Raw genomic sequence first — 22087 nt, 5'->3', positions numbered from 1 at the left:
TATGTGATATGTTGTTAAAAACATAAGCATAACAGTAGACCTTTTCTCTTTTCCTTCTTTAAGGTGGTTTGGTTCATGGCTCAGGCTGAAAAGGACATCAATTAAGACATGAACTATTATAGCATTGACCAGGACCTGTCAAGGCAGATTAGGCTCCGTTTGGCCATAATCATTTTTTCAAAAAAAAATTAAAAATATCATCATGTTTTGAAAAAAATAATTCAAACACAACTTCAACTTTTCTTCAAATAAAATGTTTGTCCAATCACAACTTATGACAACAACAACAGACCCAATGTAATCCCACAACTTCAATTTTCAAAAACTATTTTTCTAACACAATTTCAAAAACTCTTTTCAAAATTCAATCAAATGTATGTCCAAAGCTAGCTAGATCTTTCACCAGCAACACATATAGGACTTCTCTCCATATGAGGTTTATGCCAACCATTCAGAGGTGTAATTTAATGCATTTAGGAGATATAACATAAGAAGAGGCAGAAAATGAACCAAGTATATTTAAAGGTATCAATAAATTGGAAAGGTTGAATGTAAATCTCCAAATGGAGTAACCAAATAATGTAACTCTTGCCTAATGAATCCCTAACGTTGCTAGTGTTTCTAGCTCTAAAATAACTCCTCCAAACGGAGATCACAATAAAATTATTGAGAAAAATACACAGATCTTTCTCAAATAAATCCTGGACCAAAGGAGGAGACCCACTTAGTGTGCCAACCTTCGATAGCCCAACCGATACATCCAACTTTTTGACACAAGAAAACTGCTCAACGCTTTCCTCAGGTTTTCAGCCCTGTTGTTTTGCAAATCGGGCACAAATTCTTCTGCATGAGCCACTGTTTAATGCAGCCGGTATGAAAATCATGGCCGCAATCCAGTTTCCCAAGATCCTCACCATCCTTATATTCTTCCTGAAATTTTAATAAACCCATTAAAACTCCTCGCTCCAAGGTTCAATCTAAACGAAGAAAGCTACCCAAATAGGACGAACTAAAATTGTAGTAGAATATTAAGTTGATACCTGACAAACACAGCATGGCTCAGCATCCACGGGTTCTTCTGTTTTAATGCATACATACTTGCGTTGCTTCAGACGATTCAAAATGGTTTCTTCACTAAGCCCAGTGCAGACGTTCCCAATGCGCTCCTCCAGTGCAAGTAATTCCTGTAAGTATAATGAATGTGGACAATTAAGTAGTATGTCTTTCCGTAGAAATGAAATGTCCTTATTTTCCCCTACTTACCTCATATGACATGTTATCAACATCAAGCCGCATATCCCGATGGCGATCATGAATATCCGCCATTCCGAAGAAGACCGACTGATCGAGGATCATAACATCCTGGAATACAAAGACATTTAATTTCAGAAGATGTGATCTGAAAAGCTAATCTATCAACTCAACTTCTTACTGAGAAAGCTAAGAAATATAAAAGCATATCGATACTGTAGGTTATCATCCTATCCTCTCCATGTCCCCTCAGGAACATAGGCTCACTAGTCAAATCATGCTCCCCACCCTCCATATACAAAAATAAATAACTAAATAAACGCCCCACAAACAATAGGAATAAAGGATGAGAGAAAGGACACAAAGAGGAAGAAGTTGGATAGCAAAATAGAGAACAATATTATTATCGAAGTTCCAGTAACAGCAGTAAAGATGATTTGCGTCTTGTTCATTTTAAACACCTCGTTCTTCCTAATGCAGGATCCAAGAAGAAGTGTACAAGCTTCACTACAGGCTGAATATGTGTTGAGATTATGGGAAACAGATCGCACAACAGGGCAATTGACTGGGAAATCCAAGTTAATTATCGTTCCCTTCCCTTTGTTCTTGATTCTCGAATGCCCTATTTTCGATTAATCATTCAAACTCATTTAGGGAGCATGAAACCTTGGACCTCGTTGAGAAAGAAAGCTCCAGATCTCTGCAATTCTTTGACAAAATCTGATTTTCCTTTATTTTCTAATTAATAGGAGCTATAATTTAGGTTTTCTATAAGGACTAAATAACATAAAATAAACGTATTAAAGGAAACCTACAGCAATTAAAACACTACAGCCCTAGAATTAGTGTAATACGTCTTAGTATAGACATGGAATACAAAGGCATCTGTAACAATTATTCCAATATCGAACATAAAGCCAGTGTCAAAAGTATTACAAGAAAAGAGAGTTAGCCAACAATATATTTCAGTTTTAGCCCTCTAGTCTATCAATTTTTTTTATAAAGAGCCTTTTAGTATATCATGTCAATTCAGGTCCATGTTTCCCCTTGAATACAAGAAGAAAAGGCCATATAGTGTGGAAAAGCTTAAGCAAAAAATACGGAATTTTGGCTGTTTAGAGAATGTTTAGCCATGGGGGCCAAAATCCATGTTCTGTCTTTGTACCGGCATTGCTTAGCCACCATCATACCCCAAGGTAATATAGGAAAACTGAAGAAAATTTTATCAATTTGTAACAACGCCGTGACTTTGCACATGCCTCACCACACTAGGTTATAAAGGAAATCTAGAAAAACATATCAATGATGCAAAAGCAAATTAGCCAGTTGACTGAGAAATTTGGAACCTGATGAACTAATCAACCTATTCAAATGGCTTCGAGGAACCTTTAAAATAATCAATCTATTCAAATGGCTTCAAGAATTCTAACCTCGAATCTTAAGGCCTCTCCCCTGCGCATAAGATCCAATACATTGCGAATCTGTTGAAAGGTAAACGAAATAGCTGTAAGTAATTGAAAATGAAAGGAAGAATTACTTAGAATGAAAAACTCCTCACTCTTGTGCTTTTACTACTAAGTTATATAGAGCTCAAGCTAACATTAATAAAAAATAAGCAACAAATAAAATACACCTTTAGTTCCTCAGCCAATAATAAGTACACCTATAGTGCTCTTTCCCTTTCTGGAAATTTTTGCATGTCCTAAATTTAGCGAGATTTGAAAATGATACTTTGTTCAGGAAATGACCCTTAACTTTAAACGCACATTTGCCACAACAAAGGCTTTCTGCTCTTTTTCCACAAGAAGATTAATAATCGTAGAGGTCAAAAGAAGTTTACGCTGACAAATGCTAAGTGCACAGTGGATTTTGCTAAAAGAAGCACTAGAACTAAGGTATATTATTCACTGTCAAGAAGGCTACAAGACCAATGTGTCAGCTGGAACTAAGGTAACTCTGAATTTACGAAAACAAAATTCGAGGTTCAGAAACAAGCTGCGAGCAAAAGATTTGCCATAATAATAGTATTATGACCCCTAATGTTCAGTGAATCAGGGAAACCCTTAATGTTCAGTGTACGAGGGCTGAAGGGAAAGAAAATACTATGACCTGACAATGATTGAAGTCCGCATTGCTTTTACCCAGTAACTCATTCACAAGCGAGATATAACATAATACTGAACCAATAAAAAATCAATATCATACCTCGGAAACAAGCCTGCTCCTTCCTTCACTGGCAGCAGCCAAAGACCTCCAAGAATATGGAACTCCAACAGCGCCATCGAGTTGTCTCTCCAACATCAAGGCCGACCTTGAACTTGACGGACGATGCCCATGACGACCAGAAAGTGCCATCTCCTGTGAGGCAGCAGAACCCAAAGGTGGTGGGGTGTTACCATTCTGACCTCCAGGTTCACTGCCAGCTGAAGACAACAAAGATCTACGAACATATTCTGAGAGTCTCCTGGGATGTTGAGAAGGATTTCTGTGTTGCACCCAACTAGGGGAAGCGGAAGGAGCTCCTGAGCTGGGACTACCTCGAGAAGTAGATGCAACATTTCCAGCAACAGCAATATTTCCTCCAGTCAAACTCCAGTTGGCAGGATTTTGGTTCAAATTTCTCAAGTCAGTAGCGGGTATGAACATTGGATGCTGTGAAATGTTCCTGGGAACACTTCTTGAGCTTGGTTCTTCATATGCTGCAGAATCTCTCTCCCCAAAAACAGAAAAACTTGATGAACTGCCAGCTCTTGAGCTTGATGATAAATCCCACCTCTGTGCACTTCGCCGCAGAGACGGAACCTGCACCGCTACAGGCTGGCCTCGAGGAATTCCATTATCTGCAGCAGACACAGACCTCAAATCCAAGGATTCATTACGAAGCAGCCTCGATGAATCCCGTTCAGATGGCATGCTAACATTTCCATCATTACCCGCAGTACGAAACAGATTAGTAGGAATAGAAGCTTGCTGATGAGAGCCATTGATCCTCAGCCTGAAATTTCTTCTGAAACTTTCTGCACTTCTTGAAGCAGGCAATGCAACAGGACTTTCCGTAGTAGCTCCACCCACGGTGAGCCCAAGTCTTGGATTCACCTGCTCCGACAAATTGATGTTTCTGCTACTTTCTGTTGGTGGAGGGATACTCGCACCTATAGTCATATTATTTGGAGTAGGTAGTGAACGCCATAAGCTGTTTTCTGCGCATGGAAGATAATTTGAACTTCCGCTTCCTGAAGATTGCCCTAGATGTCCTTCAAGTGCTTTTCTCTTACAAGCCATTCTTCGACCATCCAATGAACAGCCTGGCCTGCCATCAATTTCATCCATCAGAAATCCACTAGTAGCAGAAGGCCCAGCAAAAGGGTTGGAAGAAGTATTCGCGGTTGACATCCGTTCTTTTCCTGGTGCATTAGATGTGAATGCTGGGGTGCACTCCATCACTTGGCAGTCATCATCATCATCTTCATCTTCATCGTCATCATTCCCCTCAAGTCCAGAACTTCTATTTAGATCATGAGGAACAGTGCTAGAAGTAGAGCCTTGAGAAAACAAAGTGTGGTTAGCTATCTGGTTGTTCAAATTTACTTCAACATCACTCAATGAAAGAATGTTGGTAGACACATATTGCTGTTCAGCAGAGAGGTGAGAAGGCCCAGGACCGGCACTAATTGCAGATGACCATCCATGATCTGTTTTACGTTCGCTCCGACTAACATTATTTTGTGTACCGGAGGAGCTGGATTCTCCTAAATTCCAGCTAATTATATTCTGTCTTTCTTGGTTTACAGGACTAAGAAATTGTATGTTTGTCTCATTAGAAGGTACCATATAATCTGGTAGCCGACTTTGTGCAGGATTCCGCAAATTATTCCAACAAATCTGTTGATCTATACTGCCATCACTCGATGTTGAACCATGATTGAAACTCAAAGTTTCTGGCAGGGAACCGATGGTACTCCGTTGCCCTTGCATTAGGTCTATACTCAATTCACAATCTCCAAAAGAATTTGAGATTGTAGTAGTGCAAGCAGGGCCTCAAACTACAGCTAAGCAGACCTGAAACAAATTCAAAAACATAATTTTGACATAACCACTCCTTAATCTGAGTAAAGCAGGTAAATTAAGGCAGTACATTAGTAGGACGTGAGAATCAAAATTCCTGTTCGCATATTCTGATATATTAGGTAAGGAATAAGGTGGGAAAGAACACGTTTTTATGAAAGAAACATTAATTTGGTGATGATCTCATAGACAAGCCTTAACCACCGCATTGATATATGACCTAATCTAGTTGATGCCACAAGTTAAAACATATCTCATCCTCCCTGAGATATCTTTCTAAGTTGCATAGCAACGAGATTTTATAAGCGATACATGGGTACCAAAAACAAGACTTTATGCAATGAACAATATCACCTTAAACATCACAAAGAGTAGAAAACAAGGAATAGATAATTGTGTTGAACACAAACCTAAACTTTGTCATACAATGAATGTAGTTGATTTCAATTAGACTGAGGCAACAAGAAAATTCTGAACAACAACAACATGTAGTGTGTATGCAGACCATACCCCTACCTTGAGAAGGTGGAGAGGTTGTTTCCAATAGACCCTCGGCTAAGAAAAGCATAATCACAGAAAATTCTCATCAACAAAAATTTGAAGAGCTTGATACCACAACTACTTCACATACCAAATACCATTATATAAAAGTCTGGAAAATAGCAGCCTTTAAATTGAAGCAAGGACAAAATGAAGCAACCATCAACTAGAAACCAGCATTACACTAGGAAAAAGTAGGGCCTCCCCTAATCCAAAAACATTTCGAGTTAAAATTAAACATATGTACTAACCAATAATCACGGACTCAAAACTAAATACATCTGCAAACTTCAGAAAATCCAATATCCTTGATCAAAAAAGAAGTAATCTCTCTAAAACCATTAAAAACAGATCTTTACTAGTAATAATTATCAAACATCAGAAAAAAGTTGTATTCTTCAATAGAAGAAGGTGGTTAACTCATCCCCTCTAAATCAGCTTAATGTAGAACCATAAACAGCCAAAAAAATTATATATATATATATAGTAAAGGTAAAAACTTTGTTTTTCAGCTTAATTTCCTGGAAAAAAGAGGAGCCTTTGAAGCATTAAATGCATACAGTCAAACAAGAAAAAATCGAACCTTTTATACAGCAAAACCAAGGGAGAAAAATGTCCATTGAAACATATAACATAAATAAATAAAAAAGTATTTGCAGATAAACCCAGAATCAGCATGAGAAAACCAAAAGCTTGAAACAAAGAAAGAAAAACCCAAAGAGAAAGCAACCAAAACAAAAAAGATCGGCTGACTGAGGAAAAAGTATAAGAATTTTACCTGCAAAACTGCACCAGATGAAGCAACAGATCTAAGGTTACCACCTGAAAATCCAAAAGAAACGTTAGATAAAAAATGGTTGATAAATCTTTTACCTTTCTATAGAAAAACCCAGATAAAAGAACAATCAAAACAAGAAAAACATACAAAAAGAATCACCTCTTAACAAGAACTGAATGAAGAAAAGAAGAAGAGAGGAAACATCAAAGATGAAATGGGAAAACAAGAATGAGAGAGAGAGAGAAAAAAGAGAAATGAAAAGAGAGGTGGCCTGACCTGGTAGACTAAAGAAAGGGGACAGTAATCTTTAACACAAAAAACACACCCTTTAATAAAAAAGATTTATGACCCCAAAAATCAATCAGTTTCCAAACAGAGAATTAAATGAAATGGAAGGGGAAAAGAAAAGAAATAAACAGAGGTAAAGAAATGAGTTGTTGTCTGATACTGCTTACCAAATGGCTTTAAAAAAAAAATACTAAGTACAGTAAATGATAAGATGTCTAACTTTGAAAATTCACCTGTTTCAAGGCAAGAAAAAATAGAGTAAAAGTAGTCTCTACTAGTACTATTCTTTGGATGGAAAATTAAAGTTAAGTTTCTCTCTTCTTCTCACACTGTCTCTCTCGTTTTCATCTTCACGCCAAAGCACCTGTCCCTCTTTCTAATCACATGCCTGTCTTTGTACTCTTCTCTTTTTTATATATTTAACGTCTTCCCCCGGATTTTCTGTGTATTTTCGGTCATACGTATTTTTTTCCTTATCTTTACATTGATTTTTCACTTTCTTTGGTTTACACGTGGAAGTTGGAATCATTTTCCTCTTACACTTGGAATATTACTAGTACCATTTTTTTTCCTATTATGTCTTTTATTTTACTCAAGGAATAATATCTAGAGAGAAATGTAAATTAGGAATATAATTTAATTCAAATGTTTATTATAGGAAAATTTGAAAAATTCGATCATCCGAATTTGAACTCTAATATGATATTTTTTTCAAATTTTGAATTTTCGTTATTACTGTACGCTGACATGTTATATAGGAATAATATCTATACATCAATATAATTAGGAAAATTAATTAATTTAAATATTTTTAGCTAATTTTGAAAAAAGTATGTTGTTATATGAAATCTTATTATCTGAATTTGATTCCAAATATGACATTTTCAAATTTTGAATTGTCATTACTGCTAATACAGACAGCGAATGCACAAAAATAATATCTAAAATATAAATGAGGATAATTATTTAGCTTAAGTATTAATTGTAGAAAAAAATAAAAGTTCTAATAGATGTAGGAAATCCTATTATTTGAATTTGATTTCTAAGACTTTATTTCAGATTTTGAATAATCATTATTTCTCTTAATTGTGACCAATATGTAGTTGAAAAAATTTCACATTTTTAAAAATTTTCTTATTCTATTTTTGAGAATTAATAATGGACTTTTAATTTCATGTTCTTATAGTCAAACTCATTTCCCTCTCTCTTCATGTTATTATTCCCTCTATCTCAAAATGAACGGATGGAACTGAAACACGAGAGTAAAACACATAATTTCAGTAAAAAAATTAGATATTAATTGTTGTCATTTTAAAACTATATTAAAACATTTAAAACCGTTAAAAAGTATTACTCTACTACAAATCAAGATTTGAATCATCAAAAAAGTCAAGATTTGTTATATAGTTAATTTTTTAGATTAATTGATTATTTTGTAATTACATAGTAGAAAGTTATTTGAAATGAAAGTGTAGGAGGAATAATATCTGGACAGCAGTATAAATTTGGAAGAATATTTAATTTGAAACGTAATTAGTTTCAGCATAAATAAATAAATAAAATAAAAAAAAGAAGAAGATCCATCAGTTAGAAATTAGTAGTATTGGGAATTTAATTTTTAAATTGTGGCTTCTCTCAAAATTTTCATTATAACTCGTAAATTTGGTCAAGCTGTACTTGGAGTATTTTCTTTAATTTGAATTGCCCATTTTGGATTTCGGTATTGGTTATAGATATTCAATTTCTCATATAATGCTCTTTAATTCAAACTTGTTTATGTTCATGCTATCACTTCATCTGTCACATTCGAAACACGCAGTTAACACACCTAGCTTTCCATTTGGCCATAAGAAAATAGTTCTTTTTTCTTTTAGAAATTGATTTTAGGATACGTGCGATACGAGTATACGAAATATCGATGTGTATAAAATTATAAAAAATATAAGCTCTTGAAAATGACTAATATTAATCCTATTTAGTCAAAAAGTAGCGAATGGTCTAGCTAAGCATGAAAACGACCAAGATAATCTTGAAAGATCAGTGTTCTATCATGTATCACCTTTTTAAATTTTAATTTTGTATCAAAATGATCATCTAGGTACTTATTATAGACATGTCAACAACAAAAAAAGAAAAAATAATAGTGAAGGACCATTTATGTGGCTAAATAATAAATATTCATCGCTAATCATATTCAGTGACAGAATTAGCGATGGATTATAAAAATATCTGATCAGCTACAAGATGAATTTTGTAACTAAATTTATATTTTGTAAACTCAAATTATATACATGTTCTTAGCAATAATATTAGTTTGTTTTTTTACCAAAAAAATTAAAGTTTTTTTCCAATTATTTAACGGGAATATAAATCACGGTAATTTAGATGCTTCAGTAAATTAATTATTATAATTAATTATCACAAATTAATAATTTCTATTTTTTCTAACAATAGTTACTATTAAAAAACTCTTTGATTTAGTACTCCTAAATATTAGGAAAGTCTTTTGATTTTACAATTATCCAATGTAAAATATATATTTTAAAGGATAAAAAGGTGAATGATATTTCACTAAGGGCATTCGTATTTTTAATATAGTATAGATAAATAAATTAATGTTTTGCCGTGCAATTTTTTGTTTTCATTTGAAGATGAATTTCAGATTTTTTCAAAAAATTGAAAAACTCCAAAAAGTTATTTTTCGAAAATTTCAGTTCACATAACTCACAAAAATTTAAAAACAACCAAAGTTTTATAATCATGTCCAAACGCAGCTCTAATTTTTAAATACTATTTTTACTTGAATTTTATTTCTCACTTTTTTTCCGAAATTTTACAATTCTTATATCCGAACGCCCACTTATAATTTTAGTGTAAATTTTCTTAACTTTTTTAAATAATATTTTCAGATTTAGAAATTCATTAAAAAATTACTATAAGTCAGAGCATGTTATAGTAAAAATTAATTCAAAATTATTTGAAACTTTCTTAAGTACACAAAGCAATTTAATTCTTAAATGGTGTTGATGTTATGTAAAATATGGCAAATGAATTCCGGTTATGTTGAATGGCGGAGCCACACGTATTCGGCGTTTTCGGTAGCTGACACTTGTTCATTGAAAAAATTATACTCAATGTATAACTGGGTACAAAAGTATAAAGAAAAAAAACACATATGCTTAATGAGTGGGTCCTACAGCGAAAGTAGAAATGTACTTACCAATTGCATTATGGCTCTAATACATTTTCGATACCAAAATATCTCATGTACTATTAATCTATTATAGACCAATTTTTATTTCCCATTTTAAATTTTGGGTGGTGACTGATACTTTACCATTTATTTCCCTTGGAATTCCCAGAAAATGGAAATTACTTGTGCCCTCGTTAGTTGTTGGCCTGAGGCATTCACGAGTTTTTTTTTTTCCGGGGGGACGAGTATTATAGTTTTGGCAACTGTGCTTGATGCTGATTATTATCCATTTAATGATCAAAAACTTGGTAATTTCCGTCAATTATATCGATTAGCTTCCCTCTTTTCAAATGTTGTTTACTTACTTGGGTGGTTTGCGTTGACATAAATTTCACTACTTTAAAGTTCCGGTAAAACCTGTGAAGTATTTACCATAACCAAACAAAATAACAAATTTACAACCTAAGAGCATTCAACACCTCTACTTTAAAGTTAAATTAGAGATAAAATGGGTAAAATGAAAAAGTTCAAAATTAAATTATTTTTAAATATATTAAATGTGTCATTCTTTTAGGAACATACTAATAAGAAAAATGTATCATTTAAATTAAAACGGGGGAGTATCAATTAATTTATGACTCTTAAAATTATATTACTTAGTGGGCGTTTGGACATAAGAATTGTAAAATTTCAAAAAAAAGAAAAAAGAGAATTGTTTTCTAAGTGAAAATACAACAACAACAACAACAACAACAACAACAACAACAACAACAACTACTACTACTACTACTACTACTACTACTACTACTCTGTGAAATTCCACAATTGGGGTCTGGGGAGTGTAGTGTGTACGTATACCTTACCCTTACTCCGTAGGAGTGGAGAGGATGTTTCTGATAGACCATCGACTTAAGAAGATGAAAAAAGACAATAGAGCAGTAATAGCAAAGGAAACTAGAAAGATAACACCAACAACGTAATAACCAAAAAATAGACATAAAAGTAATAACAATAAGCGGTAACAATGGCACAGTACTTCAAACACAATGGAGTAATATGGATACAACAAGAGTCACTAGCATCCTAAAGACAAAACACTATTAAACTAGCCTTCTACGACCTAACTTGCAATCCTAAAAAAGTAATATGGACACAACTAAAGCCACTAGCAACCTAAGACAAAACACTATCAGGCTAGCCTCTTACCTCCTAACATACAACCTTAATGCTCGACCTCCACAACTTCCTATCAAGGGCAATATCCTCGAAAATCTGAAGCCGCACCATGTCCTGCATGATCACCTCTCCCAAATATTTCTTTGGTCGTCCTCTACCTTTTCTCGTACCCGTCAAGGTCAGTCGTTCACACATCCTCACCGAGGCATTTAAACTTCTCCTCCTCACGTGCCCAAACCATCTAAGCCTAGCTTCCCGCATCTTATCTTCCATGGAAGCTACATCCACCTTCACCTGGATATCTTCATTCTTAATCTTATCCAGCCTAGTGTGCCCGCATATTCATCTCAATATCCTCATTTCTGCAACTTTTATCTTGTTGATATGAATATTCTTGACTGGTCAACACTCTGCACCATATATCATGGCCGGTCTAACCACCGCCATAGAACTTACCTTTAAGTTTTGGAGATGCCTTCCTGTCACACAAAACACTAGATGCTAGCCTCCATTTCAACCACTCACCCCTACACGGTGCGTAACATCCTCGTCAATCTCCCCATCCCCCTTGGATAATCGACCCTAGGTACTTGAAGCTCCTTTTTTTGGGGAGTCAAGTCTTATGTCTATGTCCTCTTCTCCTGATACGCCGCCGAACTTGCACTCCACGTATTCTATCTTAGTCTTGTTTAACTCGAAACCTTTAGACTTAAGGGTTTGTCTTCAAACCTCCAACCTCTCGTTAATGCCGCCTCGCTTCTTATCGATCAGAACTATCATTAGCGAATAACATACACCATGGCACCTCCCTTTAAATATGGTGTGCTAGTGCATCCATCGACGGGGCAAATAAAAACGGGTTGAGCGCAGATCCTTGGTATAAAACCATAACAACCGAAAAATGTTTCGAGTCACCCCCCGTTGTCCTATACTGAGTCTTAGTTCCTTAATCACACTAATATAAGCAATCGGAACACCTTTCACCTCCAGGCATCTCCAAAGAACTTCCTTGGGGATCTTGTCATATGTTTTTTCTAGGTCAATAAACACCATGTGCAAAATGAAATTTGAAAAATAGAGTTGTGTTTGGACATGAAAAAAATTATGGGTTGTTTTTGAATTTTTGTGAGTGATTTGAGTGAAAATTTTGAAAAACAGTTTTTTGGAGTTTTCAAATTTTCGAAAAATTTTAAAATATATCTTCAAGTGAAAATTAGAAATTTTATGGTCAAACACTAATTTCGAAAAAAAATTAAAAAAAATTCATGGCCAAACGGACTCTTAGTTTGGTAAAAATAACGTCTACAAGATGGTATTTTTCTGATTTCAATGATAAATTCCGCATTATTTCCAAGGTAGCTGGCTGATGTGTCTTGTTTCACATTAATAAACCTTAGAATCAATTATGCAATAGTTTTTTACGCATGATAATAAAAGAAAATTATATCACGTCAAGTACTCGCAATTTTTTGCCTACTTTTTCAGCGGCATTTCAGTTTTCATCAGTATTCTTCGGTTTTGTTGATATAAAGATTTTTAATCTTTCGCTCTAATGAACTGAGCTTTTATGGGATAGAAACTTCATTCGATTAAAAATCACAGACATAGTTAAATTATACTCATATGTTAAAATTTTAATACATGAACCATATATCTGATACCTACGAATAATACAATGATCATCATACGTAATTCTCAATAATCATAATTTGGGAAGGGGGGAGAAAAGATAAAAAGTAGTGTGAATAAAAGAAAGAGAGGGGAAATGTCTAATAAAGCGGTAATATTGCTAGTGTTAAATGGTCCAAACAACTTTTTAATTGCTGCCTGTGAACACCGTAGACATGGCATCTACTATTAAGTGGACCTATATTTAATTATTATATTTTTCTCGATTTTTTAAATGGTTGTAATTTGGCTTCTGGCATTGTTTTTTATGATGAAAAAAAAAATAGGAGAATTTGGATTTGATGGTTTAGATGATGGAGAACAAGCATCCAATCTTTTCCCATATGGTCTACTTGAACAACCATTGCGTAATGGCTGGTTGGAATACTTATAATTAACAAAAGAAGATAATGATTCCCATAAGCTACAAATCCGTCATTATTATTATTATTATTATTATTATTGAAGTTTTCCATGCTATGTGAGGTCAGGTATGGTTGGCAGAGGAAAAACCGAGTACCGATTCTTTTTCTTCTAATTAATTGAAACTATTTAAAAGTTGAAACTAGTTGATGTGGGCATCTTTTTATTTTTTTTTACCTAGTCCCAACCCTCTAGCTTCACTATAATCCATTCTTAGGTAGGAGCCTCCATCTCCATAGGGAAACAATAAAAAAAATACTACAAAGTAATAATGATGAAAGTTATTTATGGTGTCGTTTGAATATGCTTTTTAATTTATTTGCAAAAATTCATTTTAAAATAAAGTTGTGCAGCCAAGTTACCTCTTGAGAAATATTTGTACTATATTATTATTTTACTTATAGCATATATAAAGAGGCAATCATATAACATTCTGAAGATAATGGACAAAGAAGAGGATTTTGCATGTGAAAATCATTACCATCCAAATTTAAGTAAAATCTGTTTGTGTGTGTATAGATCACGATTCACGATAGTAGCCAAAATTTGCTTGGCTAGGCCTAGGTCACTAACTAATTAGGGATTTAAGATCAATTCAAACTCAACAACTATGACGCACCACGCTTGTAATAGATACTCAGGAATTGTTTGGTACACAGGATAAGGATAATAATTTTGGAATAGAATTTGAGATTGTACAATTAAATTGCTTTATAAAAATATTATTCATTTTGATGATCTTTTAACTTTTAGTGAATGATCGTTATACACCTATAATAATATTTGATATTTTGATATGATTAAGCTTTTATAGAACAATATTATCCAAAGATATTTGTTTTCACTTTTAATCTTACATAAAAAAACATTAAAAAAATTATTAAAATTTAAAATCTCAAAAGATATGCATATTTTACTAATTAAATACATTATTAAATAAAGTTAATATACTATTAATTAATTTATAATTAAATATGCAAAACTTTAATTTCCGTGCAATGAAACTAAAATATACAAGCATATTTTTAGTAGAATTTAATAAAATCTTTAATTATGGAAGTAACAAAATATTTTTCTTTTCATCCGTGATGCATTCAAATTTTAAAATATTTGATCATTTTTAGGCTTGTTATTGGTAATCTTAGAGATTTTATATGGATGTTATAAAGGGGTAATTTTACAAATAGTGTACTGCTATAAAGATGGATGTTGCTGTTATAGGTAAAAAGTTATTGTATATAGGTAAAATATAATATACAAAATTGATTCCGAATTTTTTTGGCTTTTATAGTAAATGACTGTTATATAAAGATGTTGTTATAAAGAGGTCTGATTGCATTTATTCCTTATTTCGTTAAGTATTAGCTAATTCTGGGATAAATTGTATACTAAAATTGTAGGATTAACTATCCCATATAAAAGGGGGTGTCACGGCCCAGTTCCATTATCGGTCATGATGACGCCCAACACCATTGTCGGACAAGTCAAACGCGGAAATATAAATAAGTTCTCATTTTACTTTTATCAAAATAAGTGCAACAATTTTTTAAGTTAAAGTTAAAACAAGTAATGACCAGTAATGTACCAAAAATAATTATAAAATTCCCAAAAGAATAGTCTACTAACGTGTGTGCCAAGACCTGGTGTCACAAGTAGTGGTTAACTAGTAGAATATACAAAAGAATAAATCTATCCAACTGTCCAAAATAGAATAGACAGCAAAAGTGAAGAAAGACTCCATCAAGCTACTGAACAGCACAGGAAGGGAGCAGCTCACCGTGGAAGTCTCGGACTATAAATCAGGGACGCACACTAGATTGATAGCCAGATGTACCTGCCTCAGACCCTGTACAATTAAGTACAGAAGTGTAGTATGAGTACATAAACAATATGTACCCAGTAAGTATCCCGTCTAATCTCGAAGAAGTAGAGACAAGAGGTCGACTTGATACTTACTAGGGTCAAATAATATAATAAAGTATTATGCTAAGCATGGAGGTCACAAATAATCAACAGTTTGTAACAAGAAGTAATAAGTCATGTCTTTAACAATATTTCAGTTAGCCATTTACATTCCAAACACTTAACAAAGCAGGTCATGAATAATATTTCACATAGATATCATGCGCACATAATGCCGAGGTCGACGGTCGATTCAACAGAAAATAAACTGTGCACTGCCAGAGGGTCGAATGTCGCGAACCATAGATATATCTATTTCTACCGAGGCGATCGGCCCAATCCACAAATATCAATTTTTATCAGGAAAACACATGAAGGCGCAATTATATTCAAATAATTTCATACAAGTGTTCAACAAGTATATACATTCACTTATGTTCAATTCTCTATTATATCCTAAGTGACCACATTAGCAAGAAAATATATAGACATTCGCAAATATGGCATGCTACGGGTCCTAAACTACTCGGACAATTAACATAATAGTAGCTACGCACGGACTCTCGTCACCTAGTGCGTACGTAGCCCCCCGCATTTAGTTGTAAATTATTATACCTATGGGGACAATTCCCTCTTACAAGGTTAGAAAGGAGACTTACCTCGCTCCAAAGTATACTTCCAATACCAAGAACGAACCCAAACCCTCAATTTAGAGCCGAACGATCCAAAACTAGTTAAATGAGGTAGGAACTAGTCAATACAAGCTCACAAGATTGTATTCTAACTATTTAAGCAATTTCACAACCTTAAACACAAGTTTCCTAGAATCCGACCCCGGGGCCACGTGCCCGGATTCCGAAATTTTTCAAAGAAAGTTGTTTTTATAACTTAAGGATCAATAATATATGGTTTCTACTTCATTTCATAACCAATTTTGTGGTAAATTCTACGTTTTATCAAAACCCTAGGTTTTGCTCTAATCCCTTGATTTTTCCAAATCTTTAAGTGTTAATCTACCCAAAACTCAAGTATTAAACTTAGAAATAAGGGGGATGAGCTTACCTCAAGATGCTAGGTGAAAATCTCCTCTCAAGAGCTCCAAAATGGCCCATACACGAGTGCAAAAAGGGCAAAAATGGTTGGAGCCCATATTAAATGAAGCTCACTGCTTCAGTGATTTCCGCATCTGCGGTTCTGGGCCGCACCTGCGACCACCGCATCTGCAGAAAGGGCCCCACTTCTGCAGAATCTCAACTGGGTCGCTGGGCCGCATCTGCGAGAGGTGGACCGCTTCTGCGGTCTCGCACCTGCAGCTGACCAACCGCAGGTGCGGTTATGACAGCAACCTGAAGCTTCAACTCTTCCCAAATTTTCCAACTTCACTCGAGCCTTGCCCGATTGATGCTCGGGGCTCCCGGGACCCACCCGAACATACCGACAAGTCTGAAATCATGAGACGGACTCGCTCGAACCCTCGGAACGCCCAAAACAACGCTAAATATAAGAATTATCCCCTAAAACCAATTGATTCAAACTTATAAACTTCAAGTTCTTAAATTCACTTCTAACGTGCCGAAACATACTTATACTACTCGGATTGACACCAAATTTTGCGGGCAAGTCTTAAATTGTATATTGGACCTGTACCAGGCTCCAAAACCAATATACTAGCCCGATACCAACATGATTAATCATTATTTAGTTTCCTTAAATCCTTAGAATTTCAGTTTAATAATTTCTAATAAAAATTCATTACTCGGGCTAGGGACCTCGGAATTCTACTCCGGGCATACGCTCGTTTGCTAAAAATGTTGACCAAAGTCATACTTAGCCTTTTAAAAAAAATCTTAAGGAATCAAATAAGCCTATTTCAATCCAAACTCTTCCAAATCCCGAACCAACCATCCCCGCAAGTCATAAATTATTTTAAGCACGTGCGAGAAGTTTTATTTAAGGGAATGAGGTTCTAAAAAGCAAAACGACCAGTCGAGTCGTTACATTCTCCACCTCTTAAACAAATGTTCGTCCTCGAACGGACATAGAAAAGTACCTGAGGTGCTCAATAAATGTGGGTATCTGCTCTGCACGTCCTCCTTGGACTCCCAGGTCGTCTCCTCGACTGGTTGGCCCCTCCACTGGACCTTCCTCGTTGAAATTCTCTTGAATCTTAACTGGCGATCCTGTCTATCAACAATGGCAATTGGCTCCTCCTCATAACCCAAACTCTCATATAGCTTAATAGTACTGAAGTCTAACACATGAGACAAGTCAGCATGATACCTCCAAAGCATGGACACGTGGAAAATTGGATGAACTCCCGATAAATTGGGGGGTAAAACAAGCTTGTAAGCAACCTCTCCAACTCGCCTCAACACCTCAAAGGGGCCAATGAATCTTGGGCTCAACTTGCCCTTCTTCCCGAACCTCATAATACCTTTCATTGGCGAGACTTTCAAGAGGACCTTCTCGCCAACCATGAATGATACATCACGCGCCTTCTAATCCGCGTAACCCTTCTGTCTGGATTGAGTTGTGCGAAGCCTCTCCTGAATCAACTTTACCTTGTCCAAGGCACCTTGCACCAAGTCTGTACCATATAACTTAGCCTCACCAGGCTCAAACCACCCGATAGGAGACATCGTCGACCATATAAAGCCTTGAATGAAGCCATCTCTATGCTGGACTGATAACTATTGTTGTAAGCAAACTCTGCTAAGTGTAAGAACTGATCCCACTGTCCTCCAAAATCAATCACACATGCTCTAAGCATGTCCTCCAAGATCTGAATTGTCTGCTCCGACTGCCCATTGTCTGAGGGTGGAATGTTGTGCTAAGCTCCACACGGGTCCCTAATTCACTCTGAACAGCTCTCAAAAAATGGGAAGTAAACTGAGGGCCTCTGTCTGATATGATGGAAACAGGCATACCGTGCAACCTGACTATCTCCCGAATGTAAATCTGAGCATACCTCTCTGAAGTATAAGTAGTCGCCACTAGAATAAAGTGGGCCAACTTGGTCAATCTGTCAATAATGACCCACACTACATCAAACTTCCGCAAAGACCAGGGCAACCCAACCATGAAATCCATAATAATGCGCTCCCACTTCCACTCTGGTATGGGCATCTACTGAAGTAGGACACCCGGCCTCTAGTGCTCATACTTGACCTACTGGCAATTCGAATACCTTACCACATACTCCACTATGCCTTTTTTTCATCCTCTGCCACCAATAATCCTGCCTCAAGTCACGATACATCTTCGTAGCACCCGGGTGAATAGAATAATGTGAACTGTGTGCCTCATCTAGGATCCTCTCCCTCAGGCCATCAAAATTAGGAACACATAGACGACCCTGAAGTCGCAAAATACCATCCTCGCCAGTAGAAACTCCTTGGAACCTCCTTGTAGCACTGTCTCTCTAAGAACTGCCAAATGTGGATCATCGAACTGCTGGGCCTTGATCTACCTCAATAATGAAGACTAAGCAACAACACACACAAGAACTCGGCTAGGCTCTGAAATATCCAACCTCACAAGTCTGTTAGCCAAGGACTGAATGTCCAAAGTTAGTGGCCTCTCCTCTGCTGGAATGAATGCCAAGCTACCCATACTCTCTACTTTCCTGCTTAAGGCATCCGCGACCACATTTGCTTTACCCGGATGATAAAGAATGGTGATGTCATAATCCTTCAGTAACTCAAGCCACTTGAACTACCTCAAATTAAGATCCCTCTGCTTGAACAAATACTGTAAGCTGCGATGATCAGTATAAACCTAACATGACACCCCATACAAATAATGCCTCTATATCTTAAGAGCATGAACAATCGCGACCAACTCCAGATTGTGCACATGATAATTCTTCTCATGAATCTTCAATTGACACGACGCATATGCAATAACTCGCCCCTCCTACATTAATACACATCCCAATCCAACACGTGAAGCATTGCAATATACCATATACGTCCCTAAACCGGAAGGCAATACAAGAATTGGTGCCGTAGTCAAAGTTGTCTTGAGCTTCTGAAAGCTCTCCTCACAATCATCGGACCAACGGAAAGGAGCACCCTTCTGGGTCAATCTAGTCAGAGGTGATGCAATAGATGAAAAGCCCTGCACGAATCGTCTGTAATAGCCTGTTAACCCCAGGGAACTCCTGATCTCGGTCATGGAAGTAGGACGTGGCCAACTCTGAACTGCCTCAATCTTCTTGGGATCCACCATAATACCCTCTCCTGACGCAACATGCCTCAAGAATGCCACTGATTCTAGCCAAAACTCATATTTGAAGAACTTAGCATATAGCTCATGCATTTGCAAGGTCTGAAGCACTACTCTCAAATGATGCTCGTGCTCCCCCAGGCTACGTGAGTATATCAAGATGTCGTCAATGAAGATGATGACAAAGGAATCAATATAAGGTCTGAACATCGTGTTCATCAAGTCCATAAGTGCTGCTGGGACATTAGTCAAGCCAAAGGACATCACCAAAAACTCATAATGGCCATATCTAGTCCGGAATGCAGTCTTCGGAACATCTGAGTCCCAAATCTTCAGCTGATGATATCCTGACCTCAAGTCGATCTTAGAGAACACCATAGCACCCTGCAACTGGTCAAACAAATCATCGATACGAGGCAACAGATACTTGTTCTTGGTGGTGACTTTGTTCAACTGGCGGTAAATGCACATCCGCATAGTCCCATCCTTCTTCTTCACAAATAACACTAGTGCACCCCAAGGTGATACACTAGGTCTAGCAAACCACTTTGCTAACAACTCCTCAAGTTGCTCCTTCAACTCCTTCAGCTCTTTCGGAGCCATACAATACGGTGGGATAGATATAGGCTGGGTGCCTGGAGCTAAATCAATACAGAAATTAATATCGCGATCCGGTGGCATGCCCGGAAGATCAGAAGGAAACACATCAACGAACTCCCGAACTACTGGAATTGAATCAATCCTCAGAGACTCAGTAGTGGCATCCCAAACATAAGTTAGATAAGCCAAACACCCCTTCTCGACCATATGTCGAGCCTTCAAGAAAGAGATAACCCGACTAGATATATCAACTGTGGAACCCTTCCACTTCAATCTTGGCAACCCTGGCATTACCAATGTAATAGTCTTGGCATGGCAATATAGGACGGCGTGATATGGAGATAACCAATCCATGCCCAGGATAATCTCAAAGTCGATCATATCGAGCAACATGAGATCCGCTCTAGTCTTGAAACCAAATAATGTGATCACACAGGACCGGTAGATCCGATCCACAAGCACAGAATTGCCCACAGGAGTGGATATATTAACAGGAGTGCCCAAAGGCTCAGGAGAAATAACCAGGAATCGAGCAAATAGAGATGATACATATGAATAGGTAGACCCTAGATCAAATAATACCGAAGCATCTCTAACGCTGACAGAAATAATACCTGTGATGACGGCATCTGAGGCCAATGCATCTAGCCCAGCCGGAAGAGCATAGAATCTGCCTGGAGCGTCGGTTGGCTGGCCTCCACCTGACTGAACAGTGGCTGGTCGACCTCTCCCTGTTTGGCCTCCACCTCTTGGACGACCTCTACCAGTCTGCCCTCCACCTCTAGATGGATGGGCAACCGATGCTGAAATCATAGGCCGCTGATCCTGCTGTACTGCCTTGCCCCAAAGCCTGGTGCAGTATCTCCTTATATGACCAAGGTCTCCGCACTCAAAACAACCACGCATTGCGGCGACCTACTACCCTGATGGATGACCCTGATAGCCTATAGACCCAGTGGAAGAAGCATGGATAGCCGGTGGACGGTATAAACTCTCTGGCATAGCACTGAAATAGGAACCAGAAGAACCCTTGGGACCTGAATACCCACTGGAGGAACCCTAAATAGCTGGCGGGCGATAAGAACTCTCTAGCATGATGCTGAAATAGGGGCATGCCAGAGCACCCCGAGCAGGTGGTGGTGCTGAATATGGGGGTTTGTTGGGCTGACACCTCCCAAACTGACCTTTACCCCTAGCCGGGACACCTCTAAACTCTTCAGAGAATCTAGCCCTCTTATCCTGCTGCATCTGCTCTCTACCCCTCAGACGGTAGCTCTAAATCCTCCGAGCAATCTCCACTACTAGTTGATAAGGAGTCCTCATCTCCACCTCTCGGACCATATTGGCCCTAATGCCAGAATGCAACCCTGCAGCGAACCTCCACACCCTATTTGCGTCAGTAGGAAGTATCATCAATGCATGGCGGGATAACTCAGAAAACTTTGCCTCATAGTCGGTCACTAACATCTGACCCTGCTCCAGCTGCTCGAACTGATATCGCAACTCTTCCATCTTAGAGGGTGGAATATACATGTTCAAGAATAACTGCACGAACTGGCACCAAGTGATGGGAGGATAACCTGCTGGCCTGCCAAGAATATATGACTGCCACCATCTACTGGCCCTGCCCTCTAGCTGAAAAGCAGTGAAGTCAACCCCATGCGACTCCAATATCCTCATGTTGTGCAGTTTATCCCTGCACCTATATATGAAATCCGGGGCATCCTCATGACGCTCATCCCCGAAGACAATAGGGTGAAGTCTAGTCCATCTATCTAACAACTTCTGTGGGTCACCATCCGCAGCTAGTTTGGGTTGGGGCGCCACTGCAGCAACTGGATAGGGCCCATCTACGGGTAATGCACCCAGAATCTGATACACTGCAGCTGCATGACCAGGAGCCTGAGCAGTAGGGGTCTGTGCTCCCCCTCCTGCCTGTGATGTAGCTGGATCCGCTGGAAATAAACCAGCCTGAG

The 22087-nt window shown here is 37.2% G+C and overlaps 3 protein-coding genes across 5 annotated transcripts; all 3 read right to left on the bottom strand.

The window, feature by feature from the left end:
- Nucleotides 1–496: 496 nt before the first annotated feature.
- Nucleotides 497–7186, bottom strand: LOC104221670 (probable E3 ubiquitin-protein ligase RHG1A). Of its 3 annotated transcripts, none has more exons than XM_009772780.2 (7): nucleotides 7156–7186; nucleotides 6635–6678; nucleotides 3457–5310; nucleotides 2682–2732; nucleotides 1264–1362; nucleotides 1041–1184; nucleotides 497–930 (listed from the first exon to the last, which is right to left on the bottom strand). In XM_009772780.2, exons 3-7 carry the CDS (start codon nucleotides 5224–5226, stop codon nucleotides 799–801), a joined length of 2196 nt encoding a protein of 731 aa, XP_009771082.1. In that variant the 5' UTR covers nucleotides 5227–5310; nucleotides 6635–6678; nucleotides 7156–7186; the 3' UTR covers nucleotides 497–798. The 3 variants fall into 3 exon arrangements, with proteins under 3 accessions (XP_009771082.1, XP_009771081.1, XP_009771080.1); XM_009772779.2 differs by lacking the exon at nucleotides 7156–7186 and adding an exon at nucleotides 6911–6966; XM_009772778.2 differs by lacking the exon at nucleotides 7156–7186 and adding an exon at nucleotides 6794–6898.
- LOC138890416 (uncharacterized) lies at nucleotides 6528–17761 on the bottom strand. Its single transcript, XM_070173798.1, has 3 exons — nucleotides 17335–17761; nucleotides 6635–6678; nucleotides 6528–6548 (listed from the first exon to the last, which is right to left on the bottom strand). Exons 1-3 carry the CDS (start codon nucleotides 17759–17761, stop codon nucleotides 6528–6530), a joined length of 492 nt encoding a protein of 163 aa, XP_070029899.1.
- A 1438-nt stretch (nucleotides 17762–19199) lies between these two features.
- Nucleotides 19200–21017, bottom strand: LOC138890415 (uncharacterized). Its single transcript, XM_070173797.1, has 2 exons — nucleotides 20027–21017; nucleotides 19200–19747 (listed from the first exon to the last, which is right to left on the bottom strand). The coding sequence occupies exons 1-2, from the start codon at nucleotides 21015–21017 to the stop codon at nucleotides 19200–19202; spliced, it is 1539 nt and encodes a 512-aa protein (XP_070029898.1).
- Between the last annotated feature and the right edge of the window lie 1070 nt (nucleotides 21018–22087).

This window comes from Nicotiana sylvestris, chromosome 4 (assembly GCF_000393655.2).
Source record: "Nicotiana sylvestris chromosome 4, ASM39365v2, whole genome shotgun sequence".
Classification (NCBI taxonomy): Eukaryota; Viridiplantae; Streptophyta; class Magnoliopsida; order Solanales; family Solanaceae; genus Nicotiana; species Nicotiana sylvestris.
Note: the sequence above shows the minus strand (reverse complement) of the source record. Positions and strands in the feature narration are given on the sequence as shown.